General features: G+C 46.2%; 1 protein-coding gene and 1 long non-coding RNA gene across 2 annotated transcripts; one reads left to right on the forward strand and one right to left on the reverse strand.

Moving 5' to 3' along the window:
• Positions 1 to 748: 748 nt before the first annotated feature.
• KIF2C (kinesin family member 2C) lies at positions 749 to 18,469 on the forward strand. The gene is made up of 21 exons (XM_011367566.2): positions 749 to 972; positions 1,791 to 1,885; positions 4,291 to 4,392; positions 4,559 to 4,607; positions 6,185 to 6,307; positions 7,346 to 7,468; positions 8,016 to 8,116; positions 8,722 to 8,817; positions 9,288 to 9,342; positions 9,433 to 9,595; positions 10,619 to 10,709; positions 10,974 to 11,037; positions 11,116 to 11,207; positions 11,982 to 12,124; positions 12,887 to 13,091; positions 13,204 to 13,314; positions 14,154 to 14,221; positions 14,569 to 14,674; positions 14,768 to 14,881; positions 16,357 to 16,480; positions 16,564 to 18,469. Exons 1-21 carry the CDS (start codon positions 909 to 911, stop codon positions 16,644 to 16,646), a joined length of 2,172 nt encoding a protein of 723 aa, XP_011365868.1. The 5' UTR covers positions 749 to 908; the 3' UTR covers positions 16,647 to 18,469.
• On the reverse strand, positions 12,330 to 12,890 carry LOC111744426. The gene is made up of 2 exons (XR_002782146.1): positions 12,800 to 12,890; positions 12,330 to 12,511 (listed from the first exon to the last, which is right to left on the reverse strand). It is a non-coding gene; the product is annotated as an uncharacterized LOC111744426 (long non-coding RNA).
• Positions 18,470 to 20,053: the final 1,584 nt, after the last annotated feature.

Raw genomic sequence — 20,053 nt, forward strand, 5'->3', positions numbered from 1 at the left:
CTTTCCTGCCTCAGAGCCTTTGCACATACCATTCTAAGATCTTGGTCTGAAAAGTTCTCCACCTCCCTGCCCTCCATTTTGATATGGCCTGTTCCTCGTTTTCTGGACTACGGTTAAATAACACTTCAAAGATTGCTTTCCCGGCCACTTTATCTAAAGTAGGTTCCCACATTATTCACTACCCCAGTTCTGTTTCTCTCAGAGCACTTACCACGATTTGTTATTTACTTTTCTACTCCGTTCATACTAGAAATGTGAGAGGTCAAGGAAAGTAAAAACTACTATCTCCAACACCTAGCACCAGGCCTAGCACATGATAGACACAACAGATATCTAGTGAATAGTGAGTCTGTGTCATCCAGGCACTTTAAACATAGTCTCTCCTTTAAATTTCGCAATAACTCCGCGAGGGAGGAAACATGCTCCCCATTGTGCGAAAAAGGAAACCGAGGGTCAAGTTTCCAACTTGTCCGCGGTCACCAAGCTAATAACTGAAGGAGTCGGGATTCGAACCCATGTCTGTAGGACCCCAGAGCCCTCAGCCAAACACCACGCTGAAGCTCCTCAGTTTTGGGAAACCCAGCAGCACAGAAAGGTCCTTGGCTATTACTCCAGGAACAAAAACACTCTGGTCTCGCGGGCTGCCGAAGTTCCCAGCAGTCCCTGCGCTCAAGAGTGGGGGCCGGACAAGTGGGCGGTCCCAGGCCCCGGAAGACCGACCGGAGACCTCGTATCCCGAAAGGCTTCGCGGAGCGCCACTGACTGGCGGAGGCGAAGCCGGCGACAGCGTGATGACGCGCCAGGGACGCTAGCGCGCGGGATTTAAACTGCGGCGGTTTACGCGGCGTTAAAACTTCGTAGAGTTAGCAGAGTTGTAGTTTCTTTCTGGCGCACCTGCCGGTTGCTCAATGGACTCGTCGCTTCAGGCCCGCTTGTTTCCCGGTCTCGCCATCAAGATCCAACGCAGTAATGGTGAGGGGCGGGGTCCTGAGGCCAGGGGGACCCATGGGCTGTGAGATGGCTGAAATTACTGCCCCTCCCCAAACGGCAGAGGGCCTGAGACACTGTCGAGGAACATCCCCCACCCCAGGTCCGGGTCTCTGCACTGGCAATTGGCCTTCCCTGCCCCGGACCAGGGGCCTCTACACTGGCAGCGGGCCCCCTCGCCATCCTCCGGGAGTAGGCGGGGCTCCGCATCAGTGGACCTCCCAGCGAAGTTAGGGTCGCCAGTTTCACTTCCCCTCCAAAATTCTCCCCTGAAACTGCCTGCTCTTGTAAAGACCTTGGCTCTCTGTAGCATGTCGGGCACTGGGATTCAGGGTAACTAGACAGAACAGATCCCTGCTCTTTAGGAGCTTGCAATTTTTTTTTGGTTAGCAGCTACTGCAGCTCTGGCAGATCTAATACTTGTGTCATTAGGAGAATGGTCATAGATAACCGTCTGGAGTGAGGTAGAGAAACCCGAGGGCGCTAGAGCTTCGGTCCTGTGTTGCAGAACAGTTCACCTAAGGCCTAGAGTGACTCCCTTGCTAAACATACCTTCACCCCACTGTAGGCTCTCTGTTGAGTGGGGCTGAATCCTTAGCCCCTGCAACTCCATTTTAAGACTTGTTCCCTGCCTACCTCACTATGGGATGTTCTAAGGGTGAAATGCCAGGAGGTTTATTTGCCTCCTAGTGTTAAAAATAAAGAAAGGCAGCTGTCCATTTTTTCAGATCAACTCTACATTGAGAATCTCTGAGGAATCCTAAAAGTGAAAAAGATGGGTAACTGGTCTTTTCATACTATAGGCTTAATTCACAGTGCCAATGTAAGGACTGTGAACTTGGAGAAAGCCTGTGTTTCAGTGGAATGGACAGAAGGAGGTGCCACAAAGGGCAAAGAGGTAAGTTCTATGAGTGTGCCTCCACCACATGTAACACCTTCCTACCTGAAAGATCTGTATGAAAATGGAACCTGTGACAGCCCTGTTTTTGATGCTGTGTTGTCCTTCCTAATTTTAAACATAGTCCTCTTTGGATGCATTGGGATTTTGCTTAGTCAAGCCTGTTCTAAATTGAAGCAATCAATAGTTTCTGGTGTGTTTGTAAAAGCAAACTGCAGAGAATCCTAAAACCTTGCTCACCCAAGCTAGCTTTTGAGTGCATATAATAATTTGTTTGGGGAGCAAAATTGATAACCTAGTTGAGAAGACAAAATTATGTTTCCAAAATACGAAATAACAGAAGGCAACTTGTGATGAATGGCACAGATAAATAGTGCTAGAGATGGGACTCAGGATGAGTTGGGCTTGTGGGGGTGAGGCAGGAAGGTTTAGCGGATGGCCCACATGGGGACTAGTGAAGAAGCTGGTGCTAGGTCTTTATCTGGCACTAAGATGTTTGCGGTCTTACTCTGTAGGTAGTGCCTTGGGAGGATTTTGAAAAAAGAAGAGATGTGACTAAGACATTTATATTTTAGAGGCATCTGGTGAAGAGGTCACCAGGCTAGGAGTATGAAAACCTGGATTCTAGTCTGGCTCTGCCACTACTTTATGTGTTCTCAGGCATGTTTCCGCCCCTCTTAGCAATTCAATTTCCTCATTTATAAAATGAGGATGATAATAAAATATTCCTCATAGGGTTGTTGTGAGGATTTATTCAACAAATCCTTTTGTACTGGTTACAAAATGCCAGACAGTATATTTGGTGCTGGAGAATACAGAGGCAAATAAGACAGACCTGGACCCTCTTTCATGGAGCTTAATGCAATAACACATTTAACGGGCTTGCTCAGCATGGTGACTTATGGTAGATATGGAGATATTTAGATAGTATATTTGAGAAAAGGATTGAATACATTATCTGCCCTTGAATCAAGAGGTTCCTAAGATTTCTTTTAACCAGCTATTATAATTCCTTGTGATTTGTTTGTTTGTTTGTTTGTTTTTGTTGTTGTTTGTTTAGAAATACAGCTCTTTTTGGGTCTTACTCCAGCTTAAATATTGCCTGTGGAATCAGGTTCAGAATTCTTAGGCATTCAAAGCCATTTCAAGATTTGATCCTTATCAACTTTTTTCTTTGTACCACACATAGTATCCTGCGCTAGGGGCAAATGGGGCAGCACCTCACTCTGACCATGCCTAGTGCCCTGCTGCCTTCACACTCTCTTGTTCCTTCCTCCTGGGATATTCACTCTAAATCATCAACGTGAGAATCAGTTAATGTCAGAATTAGGGTTACAACTCTGATCTCCTATGTCATTTATGCTCTCTGTAGTTTAGGAGTTAGAAATGGGGGAGGGTTGTATAGTAGGGGTCTGTAGCTGTCCAAGAAAAGTGAATAGAAGTGTGGTTACTGAAGTACTTGCCAGCTTTTGTATTCCTTGATTCTCTCCTCCTCATCTATCCTATGTTGCTTTGGTTTCTAGCCTGTTGTGCATGTGACTTCCCTCCATTAGAATGAGAGCTCACTGAAGGCAAGGGAGATATATGTCTTAATTCATCATTTAGTACTTTCTTTCTTCTGCCTTACTTATGCCTAATAAATGTTTTATTACGCTAGTTAATAAATATAGGTTGCATAAGTAGAAGGTAAAGCTCTCACCCTGGTGAGAGTTCTTATCCATGCTTCTGTTCTGTTGCATTCCGAAGTACAAATAACCAAGTTGGTGCTATTTTGGTGTGTTTGAACCTGCTGTGAAGTATGCAGATGAAGTTTTGAGTTGTTTCTAGAGGATTTCAGGACTCTGGTGATGTAAACCTAGAATTATGACCTCACTGCAGTCATGAGCCAGACACTGTGATTGGGAAGAAGTTTCTGGGCCCATTAGAAAATGTAGGTAGACTTAGGGTTAGGTAGCAGCTCTCGGGAACTTGTCCCTGCCCATAAGATCCTGAAGGGCCCTCCATTTTTACTATCACCGGGACAGTTAGAACTTGTTTCCTCTTCCGTGTCAGCCAACAAGAGATATTCGGAGCACTGTGCCCAGCAGGACGCCACTGTCCAGCAGAACAGTAGGGGAGCCAAGTGGCCTAGATCTACTGTGGACTACTTGACGGTTTGCCTGCCTGCCTGTCTTCCTCTTCACCTCGTTCTCATCCCTGGCATCTCCCATTAGCTTAGAAATCAGAAACCAATATCCATCTAGATGGTAAACCATGACTAAGGAATAAATATTTATTTTTAGCTGTTAGTACTTGGCGGAACTTAAAGTTGGTAGTCTGAATCAAGGGGAAGCGTTGGTTGTAGAGATGCAGTTTGATTGAACAAGCTGTGTTGTTTCACTGAAACTTTTACTTGCTCCTTGTAGATTGATTTCGATGATGTGGCCGCAATAAACCCAGAACTCTTACAGCTTCTTCCCCTACACCCGAAGGACAATCTGCCCCTGCAGGAGAATGTAACGGTTCAGGTAGGTGCCTGTCATCTGTGGACCTGCAGCCAGTGCCCCAGGTGGTCCACTTGACTTGCTGGCTCTTTGCTGGGTTTTCTGGGACTGCCTAGGACTTCAGCACAGCACATGGGCCTTTGAGAATTGATAAGAGCCATATAATGTAGTGATTTGTTTTGTTTTTCAGAAACAAAAACGCAGATCAGTCAACTCCAAAATTCCCGCTCCAAAGGAAGGTAAATGGATCTCTTCTGGCTTCTTGTCATGGGGCGTGTGCCAGAAATGGTGTTCCTGGGGCTCAGGAAGCTCCGAAGTAAGCTCATTGCTCTAATGTAGCAGGTGGCTTCTATGTGGTCTGAGTCGGTGAGCAGGCTGTGAGAAAAGCTAGGTTTGAGCTGTATAGTCAATGGTGCTATAGAGATCTGGGGGTGAGGTGGGGTGGGTGAGATTGAGCAATGCCTCAAAGTCTAGGAGAAGGTTGGGCTTTCTCTACATAAGTAATCACCATAAACCTACCTTGATTACAATAGTCTGTGACCATAGAGTGTGGCTATAGGCACAAACTGCCCAAGAAATCCAGCTTATTGTTTGTTCAGAGCCAGCTATACCTGCAAGGCCTATCCCAGTCCAGAGGTTATCACTGCCCTGACCAGATAACTGCTTGGGTGAAGCTTCAGGTTACGGGAGGCCCAAGGTGAAAGGTGATGCAGTTGCAAACTTGGGTTGAGCATGAGTGGTGTTGTGTGTGCTAGCCCTCTCTTGTTGGCTATACCATAAGAGCCTACAGGAGGGACAGGAGTGGCAGTGGTCTCATTCCACATGCATGACCCCAAAGAATATTGCCACAGCTCCTTTTGGTGGAAAAAAAAGTCTTAATAAAGGTGCATGCTATTAAATAGTAGAAATGAAATACAAGATTACAAATCTTTGGGAAATAGGAAAATCATAATAATTTATATTCTTTATGAAAGACATGATTATATACAGCTATCAGATTAGCCTAAATGTAGGAGACTGAAGAATTCAGTACAAGTTGATCTTTGCCTATCTGACACTATGTGTTCTATTTCCAAATTTGTGACTTTATAAGTGAATTGTTTCTCTCTTATGGAGGGAAACTATATAGATAGGTAGAAATTGACAAGAATTAAAATATAACTCAATTATTTCTCTCAGTTAAGCATTCTTTTAAAATTTCAAACAATCAATATAGCTGATCCCATAGGTTTCTGATGATGTGGCCCAGGCCTGGCTCTGTAAGGCATCCTGAAGCAGTGGGAAAAGCCCAGGCTTTGGATTCTGACAGGCTTGAGTTCACATTCTGGCTATGATACTTACAGTTGAGTGACACTGGGCAAGTTACTTAATTTATGTGAGCCTTAATGTCTTCTTCCATGAGATGGGAATACTGATATTTATAATGTTGTTTTGAGGTATGGGAAGATTGTTTGTGGAATGGTAGGTGTTGCTCTAAGATTAATAATGCTCTTTTTCAAGGATTAGGTTTGCCTCTTCAGAAATGATTTCAGATTGGCTGTAGGTCCCTCCATTTACTCAAGACAGATGCTCTTGAGGGAGATATACTTACCCTCACAAACTCTCGGATTTGCAGAATGGGAACAAATTAGTTTTTGGGTCACTAGTACTTAGCCTTTCTAGTTTTTCCTTTCCTCGGGTGGAAGGAATGGGAAATTGGTAGGCTCCTTTCTTGGTGGACGGGACCCATCTGACCTTGTATAGAATCTTGGAGGGTTGCCCCCATCGGCCTTCCTGATCATGCTGCACTGATTGGCTGCTCCTCCCGGTTCTTCAGGTCTCCGAAGCCGCTCCACTCGCATGTCCACTGTCTCAGAGGTTCGCATCACCACTGAGGAAAATGATATGGAGGTGGAGCTGCCTGCATCTGCAAATTCTCGCAAGCAGTTTTCAGTTCCCGGTGAGTAATGAATCTGTTCATCTGTCTTCCTGTTTGAAGCCCTGGAGCAGCATCTCACACATTGCCCTAAACCTGTTCTGGAATATCCTAAGATTCCACACTCCCCTAGCTTCACTGCTGTTCTGCCCCTGCCCCACTACTCCCTTATCTGGAAATGATCTCATTTTACTTTTTCAACTTTATCGAAACATAATATACAGTATGTACAGAAAAGTGAACAATCACGGAGTACATGTTCTGAACACACTCATGTAACTAACACTCAGATCAAACAGCATTACCAGCACCTAAAAGTCTTCCTCAGGTGCCCTTCTAGTTACTAAGCCCCAAGGGTACTTATAATCCTGACTTCTGAAAGCATGAATTTGCTTTTTCTCTTTTTGGACTTTGTATGGAATTTTTAAAATATCTTTGTCAACTTTTATTAGATATAAAAAGGATGCAGATTTTATAAGATACACAGTCATTACATCTTATATATATCAAATTCAGCTCTAATAAAATGAAGGTAAACAAAAGGGTCACGACTAAATACTAGAAGTAAAAAGTCACAGGTTGTATCTTTATGGATTGAATCAATATGGTTAGTTGTTGCTCGAGTTCCCATTATTCCTGGCTGTTCAGTCTTTCCTCCTGTTAGCCACCTGGGTTCCAAGGTTTTTGAGAAGTCAGAAGGCTTGGCTTTTCTCCCAGACGAGTAGAAAGGGCTGGCCTAAGAACCCATGTTTGGGTCCAGCCTAAAGAGTTCAGGCCTTTAAAAGCTTTCCCCTTCATGGCGAAACCCATACTGAGCAATTCACACATCCTTTTGAGAATTATTTGACCCCTGGAGCCAGCCCCTGTAGACATACTGGTTGGGTTCAGGGTGCGGGCTGAGGTAAAGAGGAAAGTGCAAGCTCTGCTCACACTACAGGAGCCAGAGCCCTTGCTGAGCTGGTAGTTAGTCACGCTTCTCCAGGCCCATGACCCACTGGGGGTCAGATGAGCACAGCTGCGATATGCTTGCCTGTTTCTCCAATGACTCTTGTTCCCCTACAGCTGGCCCCGCTAGGCCTTCCTGCCCTGCAGTGGCTGAAATACCATTGACGATGGTCAGCGAAGAGGTAGAAGAGCAAGTCCATTCCATCCGAGGCAGCTCTTCTGCAAACCCTGTGAACTCAGGTAGACACGCTGAGCTGCCTGCTGCCCTGCCCCTAGAACAGGACAAGTGGTTACATCCTGTCTCAAACGTGGCTTGCCTGGGCATCTGAGTTCAAACCGTATTTGTCACATGGGGGTATGTTTCCTTGTGGCCATGAAGTCAATCTTTCACAAGAGGTGACCCCATCCCTATAAGCTGGCAGGAGCCTTCTGATGTAATGGAGGTGTTGTCACAGCTATAGTCTCCGCTGACCTGAAGAACAGCCCAGAATGACCATTAAGACCAAGCAGGGATAGTCTCACCTCTTCTGGTTGTTGAGAAAGTGCCACAGAGGTATGGGGAGAACTTGGGTTAGACCTGGGGGTGCTCGTGTTAGCAAATCTTTACTTTGTGAAGTTGTCCATCCCGAGTCACATCTATTTCTTCCTCTCCTTGCATATGGTGATGTAAGAGCAAGGGTCTAGAGAAGGCCTAGTTTTGGGTAAGGCCCAGGACTCAGTACAACAGCCAGAGAAGAGCAGCCTGACTAGCCTAGACAAGTAAAAGAATGGGCTTTTTCCCCCCTAGTTCGGAGGAAATCATGTATTGTGAAGGAAATGGAAAAAATGAAGAACAAGCGGGAAGAGAAGAGGGCCCAGAACTCTGAAATGAGAATAAAGCGAGCTCAGGTACCTTTCTTGGGCAAGGGTTTTGGACAGGTATCCTTAACTTAAATGCAACACAGATAGGGTTGGGTCCTAGTAATACTGAGGCTCCAATTCTGATATCCAGGAAGTTTAACTGGTGTCTTATCAGGATTCAGAGAACAAATAAGTCCCATATTTTTCTGAAGGCCCTCAGATGAGGACTACTTCATGCTGATTGTCTAGCAGGCATGCCCATCGTGTAGTTCAGTGGCCAGCAGGGCTGCTGGGCACAGTTTCCGCCGACCCAACCGTGTACATGTGGTGGAGGTGCTGCGGTGGAGTTGGGTTTGGAGCGTTTCCCCTTAGTTGGGTTACTTGCTCTGGGGAATCCCAGCCCTTCTGATCTTCTAAGATGTGGGACAGTGGCCCTTGCGCCAGTTCCTAGGGCCCCCTGCCAATCTCTATTCCCAGGGCTTTGTTCCTGGGTTCTCAGCCTGGAGCCAGTGTGGGAGGAAGTGAGATCATGTGGGGGCTTTGTCAACTGATAGACTGTATGCACATAAAGAAATGTTGCTTCTGCTCAGCAGTGAGATCTGAGAGCACTTAGATCTTAGCAGTCAGTTTCGTTTTTCTTTTGTCCCAAACAGGAGTATGACAACAGCTTTCCAAACTGGGAATTCGCCCGGATGATTAAAGAATTTCGGGCTACTTTGGATTGTCATCCACTTACTATGACTGATCCTGTAAGTAAACCTAAGGGCTTCTTTCTACCTTTCCTTCCTGAGTAGTTGTACAGTTAAGAGACAGAACACTTCCCTTTAAGGGTGTCAGAGCGTTCAGGAATCTTCATTCACCCTTGCAAGTTTATTTTAACTATCCTTTGGTGGGCTAGAGCTAGTGAGGCCTGCATAGGAGAGTCTAATCTTTACAAACTCCCCACCCACCCCCATTCCATAGGTTGGCCAGACTCTTACTAATCATGGAAGTGTGCTGAAATTTCATGTAGGCAGCAGAGCGAGAAAACTGGGGAGAAAATTCCGAGCTACCTTCTTATGCTGTAGAGTAACTAATGGGGAAGGCGGGGTCCTAGTGTTAGATCTTGGCCCCTGACTGTGCCAGAGAGGGGTTAGAAGGGAAGGGATTCTGGATAAGCTTTCTTTCAATACTGCCCTAACTTTTTTTGTTGATTGGTTATCTTCTCATCCTCTCGAAGATCGAAGAGCACAGGATATGTGTTTGTGTTAGGAAACGCCCGCTAAATAAACAAGGTAAACTTCATTCTGTCAGAAAGAGGCTTTGGACTGACGGAGGGTTCTTGTGTCCAGAGACCATCCCCTGAAAATACTCTCCTTCTGCAGAATTGACCAAGAAAGAAATTGATGTGATTTCCGTTCCTAGCAAATGTCTCCTTTTTGTACACGAGCCCAAGTTAAAAGTGGACTTAACAAAGTATCTGGAGAACCAAGCATTCTGCTTTGACTTTGCATTCGATGAAACGGCTTCAAATGAAGTTGTCTATAGGTTAGTCCCTTGCCTCTTTTTGTTCCTCTTCCCTCCACCCACCCCTGCTGCCCCCTTTTGACTTTTCCATGAACTTCCTATAGGTTCAGACGTGCTGAACTCTGAAGCCCTTCCCGGCCTCCTCTCATGTTTTCTTTGAATCAGCTATCACACACAGCTGGCTCTCAATGGCTTCAGGGAGGCCCATTTAGGCTGCCACATGCCATTTTGCAGCTTTAGCGGCCCATCCTTGAGTGGATCAGAAGTGAGGTGTTACCCACTGCGCTCTATGAGGCTGGGCTGGACAGGCTCCAGGGATTCTTCCAGTGTCTTATGCAGCCACCCCGTTACCCTCTGGGCTTAGCAGACTCAGCAAATTCTAAGACTGCTCTGTCCAATATAGCACCCAGTAGCCTTATGCAGCTTTTTAAATAAAAGTTAAGTTAAAAATACAATTCTTCAGCACATCTCAAGTGCCGGATAGCCACGTGTGGAAGTGGCTACTGTTGGGCAGCACAGAAAAGGCATCACAGAAAGTTCTGTTGGACAACACTGCTCTAAACCAGAAGTTGACAAACTTTGGGGCCAGATTTGGCTCACTATCCCTTTCTGTATTGGCTCTCCAACTAAGAATGTTTTTAAAGGATCATTAAAAAAATGTGACAGAACTATGTGGCCCACAAAGCCTCCTACTCTAGGGTTTCCTCGATCTTTACAGTATATCTTATACTGGAAGTTGGCTGCTAAGCTCAGGCTTTTTTCTTGTGTCTCCAGGGTCAGAGGAGGGCCTGATGGCTCAGTTAGCATGTAGAACATGAACTTGCTCTCAGCAGGCCAGTCTAGCCCTCCCCAAATGGGTAGGAGAATTTCAGATTTGTGAAAAAGGGGGGTCCAGTGGAACCACTTTGCAGGAGAGGAGTGCTAGTGCTTGGAAAGAGAAATTAAGGACCCGGGAGTTCTGCAGTCAAAGGGCAGCAGGACCATGTTTCCGGATGCACATTTTGTGGAGAGATAACCACTTCTTCTCTCTCTTTTCTCCTGTAGGTTCACAGCAAGGCCACTGGTACACACAATTTTCCAAGGTGGAAAAGCAACCTGTTTTGCATATGGCCAGACGGGAAGTGGCAAGACACATGTGAGTATTTAAGTGTGGCAGGGAATGAGCCTGCGCATGTGCAATACTGGGTCTCTAAAAAGAAAGATAGTTTTTTGCAGAAAGTCCCTTTAGTGCAGATGCCCCATCACCAGATACACTTACTGTGTCAGGGGCAGGGAGGGGCCTTAGCAAGTCCATCCAGCCTCCCAGCTTAGGTGTGGCCCACTGTGGTGATGGAGCCAGTAGTGCTCTAGCTTAGGCCAAGGGCCCTTTACCAAGGTCTTTTGCCCCGTCCATTTGCAGACTATGGGCGGAGACCTCTCCGGGAAAGCCCAGAATGCATCCAAAGGGATCTATGCAATGGCCTGTAAGTACCGTGTTCTGCCACAATGGGGTTGGGCATAGAAAGGCAGGTTGCTTACTTAATCCAGGCTCTCTCCCACAGCCCGCGATGTCTTCCTCCTGAAGAATCAGCCCCGCTACCGGAACCTGGGCCTGGAAGTCTATGTGACATTTTTCGAGATTTATAATGGGAAGGTAGCTGGCAGGGAGTCCCTGTTTATACTGTTGGGGCCTCTGAACTTTCTAAAACCTTGAGATTGGCTAGAAATTGTAGAAGCCAAATAGCCTATGGGCTGTGAAGCCTTTGGGCTACTCTGCCCTGACATGTGGGTAGGTGGGTGGGTGTGTGGGTGGGGTTTCATCTAATGGTAGGTTGGTACCGAAACTCAACAAGTATGGCAGGTAGACTCCTCAGGGCTCCCTCTCAGATGGGAAAATTTGCATTGTGTATGCCCGGTGCTCCCTCAGCCCTCCTCCTTTGTAACTCTCGTCTTCTGAGCATGCACATTCATTCTCATATCCATTCTCCCTCATGTGTGTATACATATATATACACACTCTACTCTGTTTTTGCCAACTTGCCTTCCTCAGACTGGGATCTAGATAATAATAGCTAATGTCGATTATTAACGTGACATAATGTGCTACGTACTAATCTAAGCACTTGTTTCATTTATCATAACACTATAAGGAAACTTTACCATCACTATTCTGCAGCTGGGAAATAAGCCTAGAGTAGTTAAGTACTTACCCAGGCTCACACAGCTAATAAAGTAGCAGAGTTGCATCAAACTGAGGCAGACCAGTTCAGAACTCAAGTTTACTGCCCTCTGCTAGTCTACCCAGCTTATCTTTTCTCTGCATTTCCTGCTGCCAGCACTTGTCTAAGCTGAGACAGGCTCTGAAGGAGGAATCAGGTGGGGTGCCTGGCACCTGATGGCCTTAGTTTTGTTTCCCTGCCTGGCACAGCTGTTCGACCTGCTCAACAAGAAGGCCAAACTGCGCGTGCTGGAGGATGGCAAGCAGCAGGTGCAGGTGGTGGGGCTGCAAGAGCACCTGGTTACCTGTGCTGACGATGTCATCAAGATGATCGACATAGGCAGTGCCTGCAGGTAGGAATTCTGGTGAGGGGAAGGGGCCACCTTCTAATGCCCAGTTCAAGTGACAGAGACTAGCTCTGAGCCCATGTGTTTCCACAGAGCCCTGCTTTCCCCAGCTTGGGAGGGCCGTAAAGGCCTCTACCGTAAGGGATCTGTCTCAGTGGGCCAGATGACCCAGGGCCACAGGTTCATCAGGAACAAGTCAAAGGGTCTTAAATCTAAGCAAGGCAGGCTTTATTCCCAGACCCCTACCCCACAGGCATGCTTCTGACTTCTCTGGTTTCTCTTCGGTGTTCTTCCCTCTATGGTGGGAGATAGGAGGCCTGGGTCTGTTCTAGGCTGGAAGTGATGGGGCCATAGCTCCTCTGTAGCAGCGAGAAGCACTCTTCCTCCAGGGCCCTAGGCGTGGTACAGTGGAGTGCTTATGGAGGCCCGGGGAGCCTCAAGTTTTGCCAAATGGTTCATGATAACCCCTCCATCCCCATGTCTCCCAGAACAGAGGCAACTCATCTTTCCCCATTTCCCCAGGCAGGTCTGTCCAATCCCCTTGCACAGAATCCAGTCCTTTGGGTGCTAGGAAAACACTAGGTACAGAGCTAGAGGGAGAGCCACTGTCCTGAGAGGGCAGAAATCTGGGACAAAAAGACACAGGACAACTTAGAGCCCTGACCTGTGTCCCTCTCTTACCAGAGAATTCACTGCTGTGGACTGGGGTGCCGTGGTGGCTGGTGACTTTAGAAGTTCATAATCTTCCTTTGCCTTCCTTTGCCACAGGACCTCTGGGCAGACATTTGCCAACTCCAACTCTTCCCGCTCCCACGCCTGCTTCCAGATTCTTCTTCGAGCCAAAGGGAGGGTGCATGGCAAGTTCTCGTTGGTGGATCTGGCAGGGAATGAGCGAGGCGCGGACACTTCTAGTGCTGACAGGCAGACCCGCATGGAAGGCGCAGAAATCAACAAAAGTCTCCTGGCTCTGAAGGTAGCAGGGGCTAGCTAGAGCGGGTTGGCCTGGAGGACTGCTGCTGGTGGAGGGAAGAAGTAGGCAGCATGAGAGGAAGGACAGGACCTCAGTTGTACCTGTTGCCCTGCAGGAGTGCATCAGGGCCTTAGGACAGAACAAGGCTCACACCCCCTTCCGCGAGAGCAAGCTGACACAGGTGCTACGGGACTCCTTTATCGGGGAGAACTCAAGGACCTGCATGGTGAGTGGGGGCACTTTGGAAGGTGGTGCAGGAGGACATTTAGTCCTGTCCTGGGCAGGAGGTCTGGTGCCCTTGGCTCTCTGGGTTTTCAGGCTCTAGCTTGACTGGGCTTCAGCCCCTGCCTTTTAGCACCAAGCTCCTCTTTGCCTACCTAAGAGAGGAGGAAAGGATGTTCTCCCTTTGCCGTATGTCTGTGCAACTCCCTCTACCATATGGGTTTGGGGGAGGTCATTTCTCCCTTAACTGGTGGAAAGGAGGCTCCTGAATTCAGAATGAGGACCTTTAGGGAAGCAGGGAAGAGAAGTCCTGGCCTCTGTGGCTTCCCTCAGATTCCTTGACTCCCAGCCTAGGAAGTAGGAAAGGGCTATGGTCTTGAGTGGCTTTGGGTCCCTTCCTTGTTTTATCCACAGGCCCTTCTAGCTAGGGTCTGCTCTCCATGACCTCCAGGGAATATCTTCTCTCCTGCCTGATGAGGAAGATGGGAATTTCTGATTAAGCTCTAAACCCTTCTCCCTGAGGCATTATCCCTGAGCCTGGGCAAACTGAGGGTTCCAGCAGGAGCCACAGAGCCTTAAGGTGTGACCTTGGTGTGAGGAATGAGTCAGTAAACAGATAAAGAAGCAAGGGGTAATCAGATGTACCTTTTAAAGGCAGAGAACCAATTTTTCAGGTGCCTTAATTTGTAGTGCTCATGGAGCAAGTTGCCTGGCAACTTGAGTGGGTGCTTAACGAGCTCTCTCCCCCAATACCATATGAGTGTCAGTGGCTTGAAGAGACTCCTGGCAGCCTCTTCCCTTGATTCTCAACCTTTAACCACCCATTTACTTCCTCTCTTGCAGATTGCCATGATCTCACCGGGCATAAGCTCCTGCGAATATACTTTAAACACACTAAGATATGCAGACAGGTATCAGTACCTACAGCCAGGTGGGATGAGAAGAAGGCTGTGGGAGAGGGGAAAGGAATGGCAGTGGTGAAAGAGGGAGGAGATCTCTGGGGCCTCAGCGCCTACTGTGTACTTTTCCGTGACTCAATGAACCTGAGGTTTGAGAGTTCAGACATGACGCTAGAAGGTCTGTCCCAGTCCCCTTCAGGCCTCGGTGGGGATTCAGTGTGCATGAGCATCTCCTAGGCCAAAGGCAAAGCTGCTACTCCATCCCCTTGCAGCCATAAGCCTCACAGTCCAAGTGGTGCAGCACTCTTGTGAGTGCCAAGGAGGTTACTATGGGATCTGAGACCTTCTTGTTTTCTCAGGGTCAAGGAGCTGAGCCCTCACAGTGGGCCCAGTGGGGAGCAGCCAACTCAAATGGAAACAGAAGAGATGGAAGCCAGCTCTAATGGGGCCTTGATCGCAAGCGATGTAAGGGACAGGGTGGGGTCAGGCAAGACAGAAAGGTGGCCTGCTGAGATGGGAACTGGGCCATACTGTCATCTCTCCTTTTGGCCCCCTTAGTTCTCCAAGGAAGAGGAAGAATTGTCTTCCCAGATGTCCAGCTTTAATGAAGCCATGACTCAGATCAGGGAGCTGGAAGAGAGGGCCATGGAAGAGCTCAAGGAGATTATACAGGTGGGGAGCTGGCCCTGGATGGGGAGGGACTGTGTACCCACCCTAGCACAGGCCTTCCGCTGTGATCAGCATCATTCCTTGAACGTGACTCCCATAAGTCTTCAGGTTGGCACGGCAAGAGGCAGCCCTCTACACTAGCATTCTTTAATTCTCTACTTAGTCATCCAGCTGTTCTAGGGCAACTAATTACCACACCCCCTTCTTCAGCCTGGCACACAGGCCTTCCTCCAGGTCCTCCTAGCTGGAGTTAGTCTCTCCTACATGCTCCTGATTGAGGGTTTTGGAGGGTGGTTTATATGCAAGGACCTTATCTTATATTCATTGAACGTTCAATGAGTACTTTCTTTCTATATGTCATCTCCTATGCTGAGACCAAGGACCAAAAAACTTGAAGTATGGATGGGAGGCCCTAAAATAAGACTTGATCAGTTCCGATTCTTCTATTTATAAGCCAATTTCCTTTGAAAGTCATTTAGCCTCACTGGGCCTCAGTTTCTTCATCCCTAAAATGGGTAAGACAGGATGGTTTTGTCTGAGAATTAAATGACATGCTTTTAAAACACTTAGCACTGCCTAGCATGTGGTCAGTGTTTAGTAAGTGGTAGATGCTAGCACTGCCATGATCCCTACTCTGGAAGAAAAGATGTGGGGGGAACCCTGAAAGTATATCCTAACAGTGGGGCGCTCAGTGCAAAGCAGAAAGGAAGAGCTTGAGGCACTTAGAAGTGAGGAGAGAATGTGAAGGATAAGTGCTTAAGCATGTCCTCCCTCCCTGGAGTGCTCAGGGGTACAGATGTTTGAAAGGACATGGTACTTTCAGGAAAAATGAGAAGTTCACTCTGCTCAGAGCAAAAGATGTGAGCAGATCATGGAGGGAGATTAAGGCTGTGGATAGGTCAGTGGGGACCTGGTGTTAAAGGGTCTTATGGTTCATCCTAGAGACCTGGACTTCATTATGAGGGCAGTGGATGCCTTTGAAAGGAGTTAAGCAGAGTGGTGGCATAGTCATTTCAAAGCTTTGGGTACATCACTGTGGCCACAGTGTGAAGCTTGATTTGGAGATGTCGAGAAATGTGAGTAGAGACAGTTAAGAGCAGTTAGGAGATTGTTGGAAAATGTTCAAGAGAGATGTTGGTACCTAGACTGAAAGTGGCAATAGCCATGGGATTTGAGTGAGGGCATGAAATTCAAGAACCATTGATTTGGGTTTGGGGACAAGCAAGGTAAAAGAATAAAGTTTCTCAGATTTCTGGCTTGAAATCAAGACATGACATTCATTTGATATAAGAGACAAGTCTGGGGTAGGGAAGAGGATGAATTCAAGCTAGGGACTTCTGCAGGAGAGGATAAGGGGGCAGGAGAAATGCCTGGCCATGCACAGGCATCTGCGTTATAGATGGTAGGGCCCCGGGAATGATTTGCTAAATTGGTTTGGTCATTGTTAAACCGACAATGTCCTCCCTCTGTTGTTGCAGCAAGGGCCAGGCTGGCTTGAGCTCTCCGAGATGACCGAACAGCCAGACTATGACCTGGAGACCTTTGTGAACAAGGCAGAGTCTGCCCTGTCCCAGCAAGCCAAGCACTTCTCAGCCCTGCGAGGTGGGTGCAGCTGGACAGGGTGTGGCTGGAGGATGGGGCCTCTGAGACTCCCACTAACACGAGTGTGCCACCTCCCCTTCCAGATGTCATCAAGGCCTTGCGCCTGGCCATGCAGCTAGAAGAGCAGGCCAGCAAACAAATAAGCAGCAAGAAACGGCCCCTGTGACGACTGCAAATAAAGATGTTTGGTTTCACACCCAGCCTTTTCACCACCCCACCCCTCTCCAGTGAACTTTTGGGCACCTGGTGGGTCTAGTCAGGGTCTGAGCTGGGACAGAGTTTGGTAAAGGCCAAGTACGGGCACATCAGGGCCAGGGCAGCTGGGGAGGGGATCAGAGTGACACAGGACACTACTTTCCTTTTCCTCAATTGTAGCCCTGAGGAGAGCAAGGATGGGAGGAGGGAGCTTTTAGTTCTCCTGTGTGTTGCCCTTCTCTCCAAGTGGGGAAGGCTCACTGGTGTAGAGTTTGCCCTTGGTCGGCATTCTGCCTGTGTGGACTGGCTGCTGGGGAAAAAGGTTGCTGGGGTAGTCCTGGCCCTGGGGAGAAGGAAGGAGCCTTCAGTCTAGCTCTCTGCTGGTTCTGGCCTGCCTTCCACACCCTTGGTCTGGGCACTAATATGTCTTGTACTTTAAAAAACGTTTCTGGAACCTCTTCCTTGCTATTTTTTGAGGCCCAAGAGGATCCTTGCTGTTTTCTGTTTTATGTGTTTATACATTGTGTCTAACAATAAAGAAAGAGGAAAAAAAAATCAGCCTGTTCAGTGGCCTGTGGGAAGGGCCTGGGATGTGTCAGCCTTCTGGAACTAAAGATACCGCTGCAACTCTGGATAGCACTGATTCTGTACAGGAAAGGATCCCATGGGCAATACCAGTTTGATCTTGAAAAATGAGTAGAAGTTTGTCAGGTAAACTGAAGAACCAAGCATAGGGCATGGGCAGTTTGGGAAGTGAGAGATTCCAGATTCAGTGTCATGGAATGTGAATTATCTAAATGGTGATGAGCCACTAAAAGGTTTCTGGCCTAGGAGCCACCCAATCACATGTGTTTTAGAAAGGCCTCACTTAGGGAGACAAGTTGGGAGCATCAGGTATGTGGGCTCCTGCAGAAACCCAGAGAAGGGTGGGGTCGAACAGAGCAGGTTCTGTCCCTCTCAGCCTTGGTCATTTCCTTTGTAAAACGCATTCTCAACCTCACGGTGAGAGAATACATAAATCTGACTGACCATTAAATAACCAAATATAGGACCTGGATTCAGAAATTCAGCTATATCAGATGTTTGATAAAAATGGCACCAGCTCTGAGGCCTTAAAAGCTTCCAGAGACTTGAATTTTCCCCTCATCCGTAAGATGAGGCCACCAGTACCCACCTCACAGAACTGAAAAGATTAAATGAAAGAATGCCACCATCCCGGACCTGAGAATCTTCTCACCTAGAATACTGTATGAGTAACTGGTCTCCTGCTTGAATTCTTGACTCCCATTGACCCATTCTCCCCAACCAGCCAGAGGAATCACTACGTTATTCACTACTTGGAACCCTTCAATAACGTCACTTTGCACAAGGGATAAATACTGAACGCCCTACAATGGCCCATTAGGCCCTGCCCAGTCAACTCCTCTCTACTGGTCCAGTAGGAATGCAATTTGGGCAAAACAGTTTAGAGGCTAAAAACCCAGCTGCAGAAGCCACACTGCAAGGTGAGATCCTAACTCTGACTGCAGAACCTAAAGTGAGTTGTTTAACCTCTGTGCTATCTGTGAAATGGGGATAATAATGGGTATAGAGTCATTATGAAAATTGGGTTAATATACACACAGCAGTGAGTAAAATGTCTCATATTTAGTAAGTGCTATGTAAGTGCTAGCTATTTAAGCATGTAAGGACAAAAGATTTTTGTTGTATTTAATACTGTATTCACAATATCTCAAATATATGATTAGTACACAATATATATTTTTGAATGAATGAATAAACTGTATCCCACCACTCTGTTCTCCAACCACACTAGCCTTTATTTCTTATGTCAAGGCTTTTGTTTGTTTTTGTTTTTAACAATAGCTTTATGAGATATAATTCACATTATAAAATTCACTCTTTTAAAGTGTATAATTTAGTGGCTTTTAGTATCCTCAATACTGGGCAACCATCACCATTAATTCCAGAACATTTTTATCACCCAAAAAGAAACCTGTACCCATTAGCAGTCACCCCCAAACCTCTTTCCCCCCAGCCCTAACCACTAATCTACTTTTCTTTCTCTGTGGATTTATCTATTCTAGATATTTCATATTAATGGAATCATGCAGTATGTGGTCTTTTGCGTCTGGCTTCTTTCACTTAAAGCATATGTTTTAAAGGATCATGTTGTAGCGTGTATCAGTACTTCATTCCTTTTATGGCCAAATAATATTCCACTGCATGGATATACCACCTTTTGTTTATGCAACAGTTGAACATTTATTTGGGTTGTTTCCACTTTGGGGCATTACGAATGAACCATTCAAGGTATGAACATTCATGCGCAAGTTTTTGAGCATGTTTTTTATTTTCTTGAGTATATCCAAGTCTTTTACCTATTTTTAAGTTGGATTATCTTGTTGGCTTTTAAGAGTTTTCGTTGACTTTTAAGTTGGATTATCTTTTGTTGATTTTTAAGAACTGGATACTGTATATGTATGTATCAAATATATGATTTGCAAATATTTTCCCTTGATCTGTGGGTTGTCTTTCACTTTCTCGACGGTGTCCTTTGAAGCAGAAAAGCTTTTAATTTTGACGAAGTCCAACTTACCTTTTTTCTATTGTTGCTTGTGCTTTTAGTGTCATATCTAAGAATCATTGCCAAATCCAAAACTGAAGACTTATGGTTTCTTCTAAGAGTTTTATGGTCTTATATTTACATCATTGATCCATTTTTAGTTAATTTTTGTAGGTGATATGAGGTAGGGGTCTGAATTCATTCTTTTGCATGTAGATATCCAGTTTTTCCAGCACCATTTGTTGAAAGGACGATTTTTTTCCCCATTGAATTGTCTCGGCACCCTTGCCAAAGATCAATTGACCATAGATGTATGGGGCTGATGTCTGGACTTTAAATGCTATTTCATTAGTCTATATGTCTATCTTTAGGCCAATACTACACCGTTTGGTTACTGTAATTTGTAATAAGTTTGAAATCAGGAAGTTTGAGTCCTCCAACTTTGTTCAATACTGTTGTGGCTTTTGGGGGCTCCTTGCAATTCCATATGAATCTGAGGATCAGCTTTCCCATTTATGCAAAAAAGGCTGATGGGATTACATTGAATCTGTAGATTGCTTTGGGTAGTATTTCCATCTTAACATTATCAAGTCTTCCAATGCATGAACACAAAATGTCTTTCCATTTATTCAGTTCTTTAATGTCTTTCAACAATATAGTTTTCAATGTACAAGTCTTTCACCTCCTTAGTTAATTTCCTAGCTATTTCATTCTTTTGTATGCTATTGCAAAAGGAATTATTTTGCTTAGTTTCATTTTCAGATTGTTCATTGCTGGTGTATAGAAACACAGCTGATTTTTTTTGTGTGTTG

This window comes from Pteropus vampyrus, unplaced genomic scaffold (genome assembly GCF_000151845.1).
Source record: "Pteropus vampyrus isolate Shadow unplaced genomic scaffold, Pvam_2.0 Scaffold135, whole genome shotgun sequence".
In the NCBI taxonomy this organism is placed as follows: Eukaryota; Metazoa; Chordata; class Mammalia; order Chiroptera; family Pteropodidae; genus Pteropus; species Pteropus vampyrus.